The following is an 11999-nucleotide window of genomic DNA, read 5'->3' on the forward strand; positions in this document are numbered from 1 at the left end:
AAAAGTTGAGAGATTGATTGAAAATTATGGTCCTTACTTTGACAAGGATGATTGGGAAATTCAAAAGAGGAGATTGATTTTATTCATGGAACAGATCTAATGACCAACATGAAAATGAAAACATACTGAGAGACAGTACTATTGCTGCATTGATAATCTTTTTAATGTCTACAAAAATATACTGCTTATTATTTACGGAATTGAGCATCTGAAAATGTATCAACACATGCTCAGACTTGAGATTGTGCAGCTCACTTTGTCTATGTCGTCTACTAAAAATATATTATTCTCATATCAGAGGGCTAAACTAAATATGCATGGTTTACTGACATAACTAGAATGTGCATTTACCAGTAGTCATTGCAGGAACAAAATCCCTCTTTAAAATGATGAAATCGATTCCGATCCCTAACTATAATTTCTCTATTAAATACCTTTGATATTATCTTTGTTGCATTGTGGCAATCTGTACACACTCGAAGATTCTTCGAAATTCTGATTGTAGTTCCCGGAGGAGTTTTGATAAGACCGAAGGCAATAGCCAATTTCTCACTATGGTGAGCTACTGCAGCTTCCTTGTCGTCTTCTTCAGCATCTAGTCTTGCATCTGCCTTGTTGGGTATGTAGCCAGCTGATTTTATCTTTTTGATCATGTTTTCAGCTGCTTTATATATCTCCTTAGAATGTGAACACACATTATCTTCAGCAAAGAATTCATAAATCTCTCCGTCCAATTCAATCAAGCTACAACCAGGTGTCTTCTTTATTCCCTTCTCTCTCATCTCATTCCTTACCCTCATCGCGTCCTCCCATCTACCCACTGATGCATAAATATTGGATAGAAGTATGTAATCTCCACTATGCATGGGTTCCAATAGAACTAGTTTCTTCAATGATTGCTCTCCAACTTCAACATTTTTATGAACTCTGCATGAAGCCAACAATGTTCTCCATATGACAGCATTGGGTTGAATGGGCATGTTCTTTATGAACTGATATGCCTCTTCAATCATCCCAGCTCGACCAAGAATGTCTACCATGCAACCATAGTGTTCCATCCTTGGTTCAATACCCAAGTCTCTGCTCATACTGACAAAAAATCCCCGACCCTCATCAACCATTCCCACATGACAACAAGCAGAAAGAACGGCAATGAAAGTCACATCATTTGGCTCAATATTCTTTTCTCGCATCAAATGGTAAAACTCAAGAGCCCTTATTCCTTGTCCATTATTAGCAAGGCCTTGAATTAGCACAGTCCAGGTGAAGACGTTCTCCACAGGCATCTGCTTAAACATTTCAATCGCGTCCTCTATAAGCCCACTCTTTGCATAAAAATCAATTAGCGCAGTTCCAAGGGTAACAGTAAGCTCCATTTTTTTCTTCTTTACATAAAGGTGAACCCATTTACCAGTTTCTACAGCTCCAAGAACAGCACAGCAAGAAAGTACACTGACCATAGTAACCTCGTTAGGCTCCACATTTGCAATTTGCATATCATGAAAAACATCAAGTGCCTCCTTGCATTGCCTTGCTTGGCTATATCCGGAAATCATGGCACTCCATGCAACAACATCTCTCCTATCCATCTGATCAAACAATCTCCTGGCTTTGGCAACATAACCACATTTTGCGTACATATCAACAACTGATGTCACTAAATTAACACTCCCTTTAAGCCCATTTAATTCTATATACTCACTAATCCACTCTCCTAATTCGATATCACCTAGTCTTCCACAAGCCGTCAAAACACTAATCAATGTAACCTCATGAAACCGAACACCCAAATCACGCATTTCGTTAAATAAATTTACAGTCTCCATCCAATACTCACTCTTAACATACCCCGACAACATTGAATTCCATGTAAAAACATCCTTAGGAGACATTCCATCAAACACCTTACGCGCAAACTTTATTTTTCCACAATTAGCATACATATGTATCAAAGTATTACAAACTAATTCATTGAACTCAAACCCAGATTTCACAATCTGGGCGTGAATCTCTTCACCTTCTTTCAATGCTCTTAACCTGGAGCAAGCTTTTAATGTACCAGAGAAAGTGAAGTGATCAGGTTGTACCGAGTTTTCATACATGTTTTTGAACAAATTCACGGCTTCTTGAGGGTACTGCTTCAGTGTGAAGGCCCTGATCATGATGTTATAAGCTGATGAATCAGGTTCTTTAATTTTGTGGAAAATGGACAGTGCATAGTCCATGGAGCTGGCGGGAGTGAGTATGGCGGCAGATTCCAGAAGGTTCTCGGTGGTGGTGGGGTTGAAAAGGAGACGGGTTTTTATTAAGTGGGCGTGGATTTGTTTTAAGTCTTTGGTAGTTTTGCATTGTTTTAGGATAAGGGTTTTAGGGTTTTCAGGGAACTGGGTGATGGTAGTTATGGCTGTTATTGTTTTGGCGGGAAAGTAATGAAGTGTAAAGGCCATTTTGTTTGGGTTAGTTTCTGAAATGTGAGGAAGCAGAGTATGTAAGGTGCAAAGGGAAATGTTTATAAGAAGGCTTTGCACTTGATATACAAAACGATTCTAAGGCAAAAGGGTGTGTCTTCAGATTTAAGGCGTTTTCCACTGTATTATTCAGTAAGCACAGGATTTTTTCTAAGATAAAAAGCATGATTTTTTACTTCTTATCATGATTTTTATCCACTCGTTTCGAAACATACACGCGTTTTTGTTATATCTTCATTCCTTAAACTAATTAATTATTAAGTATTCTAGGAATCCTCTAAAAAGAAGGCGGGAGAAAGTGTTCATTTTTTATTTGGAGATCTTCCACTTGGTAGAGAATCTTATGTTAAACAAGAAAACAATCGACCCCTTTCTTTCTTTCAGTTTCAGTTTCAGTTTCAGATGAAGATAAAATGGTTAAGCCTGAGTAAAACTTAGTTCAGTGAGTGAAGAGTCGGGAAAGAGAAAATTATAGTTAAACGTTTGTGTAAATTTTCCAAGGAAGTTAAAAATTCAAAAAGTTGTGTTAGTAAGTAGTATTATATAGTGTAGCTCCAGAGCCTTTTCCCAGGTGATGTGAAATGGTATCTTCTTTCTTTATTGGCAGGCTTGAGTGCCGACGGTGTGAAGCTTACATCAACTGATATTTTTAATCACAAAGTTATCACCAGATTCTTTTTTCAGGAAGTCTTTGGATAGCTAGTGAGACCGGATTGCTGCTCTGCTACTATTTGCGTAGAATTATTTTGATTCTTGATATCGGCATTGAGCATCCAACAAAGGTAGTGATATTCATTATCAAGATGGAAAAAACTGATTCCAAGATCCACCATGATAGACTCTCGCCCAATTGTTTAAAGCATCACGTTCCTTGCATAGTTGTGACTGAATTAGTGTTTGATATTGACAAAAGGAGAATTTGATTCACCCCTTATCTTCTGAGAATAAAGGAAAATGTGTGGTTCGTCTATAAATTGTTCCTTTTCATTACTTCTTATCTTGTAGTTGAGAAGGGAGCCATAGCAATGCAGAGGAGCTATGGCTATGCTCCCAACCAGCAGTATGGTTGGGATAAGACATCCCCAGATTATCATGCTCACATATCAAGAATTGAGAAAATGCCTAGTGTTCTCACCGATGTCCCCCAGTACCCCCAGTACCCTAATGTCCACAAGGCCTTCAAGAATAATTACACTTCTGGAGAAGAAGAACAACAACAGCCGCCCAAGAGCAAGAAGTCTTCCCCAAAGGCTAACAAGAAGGTTCAACTGAGCGACCATGCTGAGATTGTTGATAGTAACATATCAGATGAGAACTGTGAAGTTCAACAAGAAACCATTGAGACTGAAGCTGATGGTTTCATCCAGAAGAAACGCAAGGGATTTGAATTGTGCAAATGGAAGAGCTTCAAACTGCATTAGGCCAAGTACCTCTTTAGTGTTACCAATACCCTTAAATAAATGACCTGTCTATGATGTGTTAGCAAAGTTTGTTTTATTAATGCTATTTAGCTATGCTGCATGGTTAAATTGAATGCATTTTATGTATAGAACATGTGGGCTTATAAGGTGGTCATTCTTAATTCCAGTGTTTTTGATTTTGTGAGCAAATAATTGATTATAATACTTGGTGCTTGCCTCCTTAGTCTATTTGATTGTTCTCAAATATGCCTTTAGTACTGCTAATGTTCTATCCCCTTAATTTCACCTCCTTTGATCAACAAACTGTATAATGACTGGAATAGCACTTCAAACAGAATGGTGAAATATATGTTTGATAAGCAGGATTAAATGAATCAGAGGTTTGGTCTTCTTCATTTTACCCAAGCTTTTTAGTCATTTTCTGGAGGCAGTTATAACTTTCTACTAAATCACATGCTGACAGCTTGAAAGGGTTCTTCTTGAAAGTAAATTTGGTGAATCAAATTTTGAATGCAATTGTGCAACCTGATCTTCTCGTGGTAAAATTGGTTGATAAAGTGCTGTTTTTAATAGCAAAACACTGCTATGATTTAAAGAGGGAAAAAAAAAAAAAGAACATATTAGCCACTGTCAAGAAACATTATGAGGTTCCATCCTCCATAATTGATAAATATGGGAGGAAAAATGTCGTCATCTTTACTTGAAAATAGAACAAACATAAAAACAATCGTAAAGGTTACATTTGCACAAATCAAAATTGAGTATCATCTTCATAAGTAACAGGAGCTTGAGCATCATGGAATCTCCTGGAAGATAAACGATTAAATAAATTTCTAAGGCTATTCTTACTCTCTCTGCGCCTCCTAGGGACCTGAACAGGATCATTTAACCCAGAAAAAGGATAATCTAAAACTAGCCCCACCTCTAACTTTTTGGACACAGTCACGAGCTCGTACGAGTCCCACAGTGATTGCCTGAAATCCCAATTTGCACTCCTACTGGTGTCCTTAGGCGGCAATGACGACTTGTTGATTGCTTCTAGCTTGAATCTTGAGGGCTGAGTTCTAAAATTTCGTCGATGAGCGTCAAACTCATTGGTGGGTCTAGAACCACCAGAATGGGCGTGCCAGGCTTGCGCCACAGCCTTGATGATTTCAAGCTCTTTTTGATCATCTTCAAGCTTAAGCTTTTTCTTCATGGTGAGGTTTTTGTCCAGGGAAGTTGTGTCGGGGCCATGTTATCTTTGGCAAATTAGAGCCTCACAGTCAAATTGGTGTTGTATGGCGTATGGGTTTTCAGTAGAGGAATTTTTGTTTTCACTCATTTTTGTGGATGTTAATTATTTTCCTACATTATTCCAACACAATTCATTATCTTATCCTTTCCCAAGTATTTTTATTTGGGTATTATCAGATAGTTTATTATAAAATTACTAAAAATGTTGTACATAAATTTAAATATACATTAAATAGCCCTAAAAAGTACTGTATTTAGTTGTTGTTAAATTAACTATGGGTATTTGGTTTGGATTAAAATGTAAATTTGATCGGTTTGTTGTATTTAACAATTATTCATAGTTTTAAAAAATTTAAAATTCAAAAAATAAATTCATATAATTATTGAAATATTACTATACTTAACTAGTAAAATAAATTTAAAAAAAAAATTACAAACTCGGTAACAAACAAAATATTTGCATATAGACCAAAATAAGATCAAATATAGTCTATATAGATTATATAAATACATTGTGATATTTTAGATTAATTATGGTATACCCAAAATCAATCATATCTATGTAGGCCTAATTTGGTTGAACAAGAGCCCGCTTAAAAAAAAATTATTGTTACAACATCTCCAATTGACTTTTTATATGACTCAAACTCTTTATTATAAAGAGTTTATCTATAAAAATAAGAGTCCAACAGACTTTTTATCCTTTAAATATAAATTAAAGAGCGAGTTTGACTCTTCACATTTAGAGAGTTAAATTTCACTCTCTATCCTAATTTTAATTAATAAAGTACAAGTTTCTATGCATTTTATTTATTAATTCCCTCTCATATTAAGTCTTTTTCTTAAAAATAAATAACATTTTCATTAAATTTAAAAAGTTCATTGGATTTGAATAAAGATTTTGTTTTTTATATTTAGAAATTAATGAATATGCTCTTTATTTATATGAAATATGCTCTTTAAAATAAGGAGCACAATTGCAGATGCTCTTATGTCAGTTCAAGTGACATGACAGACAACTTATTTACTTTTGGCCAAGATTATAATATAGGGAAACAGTCGAGGGTGTGATTGATTCAAGAAATGTTGTATTATTGGGAATGTTATGTTAATAGAAATATATATTATTTTAAAGATTATGGGTAATGTTTAAGGAAATGTGTTTGGTTACTTTGAATAAATTGATTGATATGTTATATTAATACGTTTGGTTAAGAGGAATAAATTGGTAGGTATGTTATATTAATTACTAAATTGCTCTCTTTTTAAATATTAATATAATATTATTTTTTAAATAATCACTTTTAACCCCTTACATTTTAGATTTACTAAAAGACCCCAACAACAACAAAGGTTTAAAACTTAACAAAAACACTCCCACCCACCCCAAGCCACTGCCAATGGCAACGACAATGGAGATCTGGTTGTGAAATGACGGATGTTTCACGATCACATATCTGGCCTTTTATGGAAAGGTTGTAAAAAGACTAAAGATCTGGTTGTGAAAGTTCAGATCTGGCTATTTCTAGCCATGAATCACAGATCCATGACCGAAAATAGCCTTAGTAGCGTACCACCGGCCAGATCTAGCTGGCTATTTCTAGCCATGAATCACAAATCCATGGCCAAAAATAGCCTTAGCAGCATACGACCGGCCAGATCTGGCCTGCTATTTTTAGCCATGAATCACAAATCCATGGCCGAAAATAGCCTTAGCAGCGTACGACCGGCCAAATCTGACCGGCCATGCGCCATTCTGTTGTCACCGGCAGTGGTGGCTGGACTATGGCCAAGTCCAGCCACCACCCTTGGGTAATTTTTTTAAATTCTAGGGGTATTTATATCCTAAAAACTTTGTATATAAGGATAAATAGTTAATTGTTATTTTTGTAAATTGTTTTTAAAACAAATGCATTATTGTACTAAAATTTTATTAATAAGGGGTAAAATTGTAATAAAAATAAGATTACCAAGTAATCTTAAAATACCTAAAAAAATTGATGTAATCATATTACCAATATTAACTATTATTGATATTGAAAGATTATCGAAATCTTATATTACTTGATAACTGAATGTGGTAATCAAGTAATATAAGATGACATTATCTCAGTAATATTCTATTACCCTAACCAAACACACCCTAAAGCTTCATTTGTAAAACACAAACCGAAAGAGGAGCAACGTAACACAAAACCTAATTTTTCTACCTTTAATTAGCTTAAACTTCCTCTCCCACCACAATCTCATAAACATTTTTCTTTCTCAATTTGCCTCTACCGAGACTCAAAAAGGTGTTGACATTATCGTAGAAGCCTTAGAATGCTAGGGTTATAGAAGGTTGCTAAAAAAATGCCTCTCTACAAAAAAAGGAGTTCTATTTCCTTACACCTAGCTATATGGATAAGTATGCATCTATCAGGATCTATACTATTAATGAATATGTATATCTAATGAATATGTATGTTAATCCATATCACTTATTAATTTGGATAATAGATACTCATACAAATTAATCATATGCTAGGAACCAGATTTGAACTAGTGACACGAGGATTTTCAATCCTTTGCTCTACTAGCTGAGCTATCCTGATCATTACTGACGTATCATTTTCATTTTACCACAGGTTTTAATGGTTATACCATTACCATGAGATGAGAGAGTATCAATTTTGGATTACTTTTTCTGAAAAATGAAAAAAATTATAACCACTTTAATTCCATAAAGTTAATCCTCTTCGTTTGGATAAGAAATCTAGTTGTATTCTTTATTTTCGTTTGAAAAAATCTTTTACTCTTTAATTTAAATAAATTTAACCTGTATCAAGTCAAGATATCATTCTGGTAATTTAAAGTTTGTAAAATAAACTAAAGGATCAAAAATGAAATATAAGGTCAAATCAAGTAACAATGGCAGATGAGTAACCTAAAAACAACTAAAACGGTGACCAAATGCTTTTTGGTATTGCAGGGAACAAGTTTTCATTGTCAGAAAGTATATACATTATCTAAATCATTTTTTTTTTTTTAATAATTTCAATATTTTCAAAAGAATACGAAATGAATTTATAAAATAGGAATCCACATTTTAAAAATAACCCGAGCCGGAGCCCAAAAGGGCAAACGATAATTCCCGCCCATTTTCAAATAAAAACCCCAATTTCTAAGTCGCTAGGGTTTGACACAGTACCCAATCCTCTTTGATACAGTCTACATTATAATTCGCACATCAGAAATTCCTACGCAAAATGAGCACTCCCATGGAAATCACCGCTCAAAACTCCTCAGACGCCAAGATCTCGGAACTAAACGCCGTCGCTGACCCATCTTCTTCCCCCCTTCTCAACCAAGACAAATTTCTCGTCTCTGGTACTGAATTTTCTATTTTTTGGTTAGTTTAGCTTCGATTTCAACTAATCACCTTCTTACTAATTCTTTCCTTCAGTCGAAGTTTGTTTGAAGCCCTCAAGCACTGCTCGCATAGATGATGTCAGGTTAGCTGTTGAAAGGTAAGAATTTTATTATATATTGTTCGGGCATTATGTATTTTTCTTTTGTTTGAATTGTAGATAATAGGGTTTCAAGAGTTTGATTGTTCATGTTTCTGTTAGAATGCTTGAAAAGAGGAGTTTAAGCTATATAGATGGACCGATCCCTGTACCAGTTGATGATCCCTTTCTGATGGAAAATGTACAAAGAATCTGTGTTTGTGACACTGGTATGATCACTGTATTTATTTGGATCAGAAATTAAATAAACTGTTTCAGTTCACAAAATAGGAAATAATCATTGGTGAAGAGCTTTCAATTCACTGCATTTCTGATGCATGAGTTTGTTAATTTAGTAGATGAATGGGTGAAGAACCATGATATTCTTCTATTCTGGCAAGTCAAACCCATTGTTCATGTCTTTCAGGTAATTTCATCTGTGTATTTTTCTTTTAATATGTAAAACATCATTAAACTTCAACAGAAGAGTTGTTTGACTGTTGATCGGATATTATCATATTGTGAACAAAAAAATTAATCTTTTGAGTGTTGTTTTATCAGCTTAGTGAGGAAGGACCATGCGAGGAACTTAGTGGGGATGGTCAACCTTCTAGCTTCAATGAATGGATTCTTCCTGCCAAGGAATTTGATGGGATGTGGGAAAGGTATTTTCATCGCTTATTCTTCTTTATAATTTTATCCTATTGTTGAACTGACTCGCTAATTTATTCTTGCAGCTTGATATATGAATCTGGTCTCAAGCAAAGGTTATTGCGCTATGCAGCAACTGCATTGCTATTTACTGAGAAGGGTGTTGATCCTTTTCTTGTCACATGGAATCGGTAAGGAACATCTGGCTGATTTCTTCTATTCTAAGTTTTCCAAGTGTGGGATGAGAAGAAGCGAAATATGGGTGCTATACTTGTAATTAGATTCTATGTTTGGCTTTAGTGAACAAGGTTCCTAATTATTTCTTTTGGATGTAGTAAGGTTTATTTATTTATTCTCTGTGTGTGTGCGTGTGTGTTGCATTTTCATGTCTTTTGTCTCACCACCAGTAAATCTTTGATGCAACATTTTAAAGATAAACAAAGAATGTTTTTATTTTCCCTTAAAATGGCACTTGTTATAGTTATTTCTTGTTTAATCTTTTATTTGTCTGCAGAATTGTCCTTTTACATGGACCTCCTGGTACTGGGAAAACATCCTTATGTAAAGCATTGGCTCAAAAGCTCTCCATTAGATTTAGCTCCAGGTTTGTTAATTTTTTTGTCTTTACCAAGTTTAGTGCATCTGATAAAATCCAGACTGATTATGTTTTATTTGGTTTATACTTCTTCATTCAGATATCCACAGTCCCAGTTGGTTGAAGTTAATGCACATTCTTTGTTCAGCAAATGGTTTTCTGAAAGTGGGAAGTTGGTATGTAATCATTGTCCATAACCCTGGCAAATCACTTCCATCTCTTGTAATATGATTATTGTACCTTGGAAAGTTTGGTTTGAAATTCCTACCCATAATCTTGTTTCAACCTAGATATCATCAAGGTTTCTATGAACTTTGGTGTTATCATCTTCACCTTGTGGTGCCTACTAGATGTTGTTAACCCACTGACCTTTGAAGTTTTCCCTATCATGTAAAATTCTTGTGTTTTTTAAATACTTCAGAAGTTTCTATCTGTGAATGGTGGTCTTGAGTTTGCATTTTTGTGTATGTGCTACTAGGTTTTCACCTAGTGTAGTTACTGATTTTAGGTTGCAAAGCTTTTCCAAAAAATTCAAGAAATGGTGGAGGAAGAAAACAATCTAGTATTTGTTTTGATTGGTGAGAATAATCCTAAAGAATTTCTTCTTATTTTTTAAATTATCATCTAGCATTCTTCTAACTTTTATTTATTTGATTATATATGGTAATGCTCAGATGAAGTTGAAAGCCTTGCTGCTGCTAGAAAGGCTGCTTTGTCTGGTTCTGAACCTTCAGATTCTATTCGGGTACTGCACTGTTGTCCCCTCCAAACTATATCCTGATATCTTTCCTTATCATGCCATTAAGAGTATGATGACTCATCTTTTAAGGCTATTGCACTTAAAAACATGCATCTCAGGTTGTAAATGCACTACTAACTCAGATGGACAAACTGAAATCATCATCAAATGTGATAATTCTGACTACATCAAACATAACCGCTGCCATTGGTAAGTCTAGATATAATTTACATGTAGCAAATTCTATTTAAAGCAATGCATACTAATGCGAAAGAGACTTTTTTTTGCCTCAATTCCACTTGTTGCACTTTTTTATGGTGATTGTGGGCCTCGCTGCTACTGTATAGATTTACCAATTTTTGGGTTTCAGATATCGCATTTGTTGATCGGGCTGATATCAAAGCATATGTCGGTCCTCCAACTCTTCAAGCTCGATATGAAATTTTAAGGTCCTCCTTGCAGGAACTTATACGAACAGGAATTGTATCAAAATTTCAGGTGAAGGCTCCTCACCTTTTGCACGACAGATGAAAACAAAACCATGTTTTTGAAGCGTTAACATTGTCTCTGTGTGTCTATGCAAACACGGAATGGCTCAATTCATTTAGTTTCTAATGAAATTGGAATTTCTTTAGGATTCTGCGCACTTCATGCTTCCAAATTTTGCCGCTACAAGAGAGAAATTGAACAAGCCTGAGATGCAAGAGGATCAAACACTATTGCACCAGTGTAAGCAATTGCTTGAAGCTGCAGAAGCATGTGAAGTAAGTTACAAAATCTTTCAATGCTTAACAATTCTGCACTCTGAGAACATGAAGTGATTTTTACTCAATTATGATTGTTAATATATTCCTCTATAGGGGTTGAGTGGAAGATCATTAAGGAAACTTCCATTTTTGGCACATGCGGCTCTTGCTGACCCTTACGGTTGTGACCCTAGCAAGTTCTTGCTTACAATGATTGATACAGCAAGAAGGGAGTGTTCTGAGCTACCTGACTGAACTTATTTTAACTCCATGTAAAAGATGTGTTTGCCGCTTTAATGTAAAATAATATAAAAAAATAAAATAAAATTCCGTCCTTTGCAGTTGTCACATATCAATATTTTCTGAATGAGGCATCCTGTTTGTTGGCAGAGCCGGTTATGGTGATCATAACTCAAAATGAGATAACAGGGCCAGAAGCTACTTTTGCCCTACAGCGGCTCATACTTGAGCCTGGGTTTGTCTAGTCCACCAAATGTCTGGAATTACGGGCTTTGCTATGAATGGCGACGCCCAGTTGGCTGAGTCCAATAGGCTCAGTTAATGGCTGGGTGCGTGATTCCTGAACCCTTAAGCTGTTGGTGGGTGGGACTATCGAATGACAAAGGACGTCCAGTTCTTTTTGTTTTCACAAACT

At 35.3% G+C, this 11999-nt stretch overlaps 3 protein-coding genes across 3 annotated transcripts; 1 reads left to right on the forward strand and 2 right to left on the reverse strand.

The window, feature by feature from the left end:
- Positions 1-133: 133 nt before the first annotated feature.
- LOC116137116 (pentatricopeptide repeat-containing protein At1g08070, chloroplastic-like) lies at positions 134-2457 on the reverse strand. Its single transcript, XM_031422806.1, has one exon. It carries the CDS (start codon positions 2445-2447, stop codon positions 348-350), a length of 2100 nt encoding a protein of 699 aa, XP_031278666.1. The 5' UTR covers positions 2448-2457; the 3' UTR covers positions 134-347.
- A 2180-nt stretch (positions 2458-4637) lies between these two features.
- Positions 4638-5219, reverse strand: LOC116137191. The gene has a single exon (XM_031422881.1). The coding sequence runs from the start codon at positions 5085-5087 to the stop codon at positions 4641-4643; it is 447 nt and encodes a 148-aa protein (XP_031278741.1). The 5' UTR covers positions 5088-5219; the 3' UTR covers positions 4638-4640.
- Positions 5220-8319: 3100 nt separating this feature from the next.
- LOC116137193 (pachytene checkpoint protein 2 homolog) lies at positions 8320-11784 on the forward strand. The gene is made up of 14 exons (XM_031422883.1): positions 8320-8494; positions 8571-8634; positions 8737-8843; positions 8973-9040; positions 9175-9278; positions 9351-9455; positions 9779-9868; positions 9960-10035; positions 10368-10437; positions 10534-10604; positions 10718-10808; positions 10969-11096; positions 11234-11362; positions 11459-11784. Exons 1-14 carry the CDS (start codon positions 8374-8376, stop codon positions 11597-11599), a joined length of 1365 nt encoding a protein of 454 aa, XP_031278743.1. The 5' UTR covers positions 8320-8373; the 3' UTR covers positions 11600-11784.
- Positions 11785-11999: the final 215 nt, after the last annotated feature.

This window comes from Pistacia vera, unplaced genomic scaffold, assembly GCF_008641045.1.
Source record: "Pistacia vera cultivar Batoury unplaced genomic scaffold, PisVer_v2 Contig320, whole genome shotgun sequence".
In the NCBI taxonomy this organism is placed as follows: domain Eukaryota; kingdom Viridiplantae; phylum Streptophyta; class Magnoliopsida; order Sapindales; family Anacardiaceae; genus Pistacia; species Pistacia vera.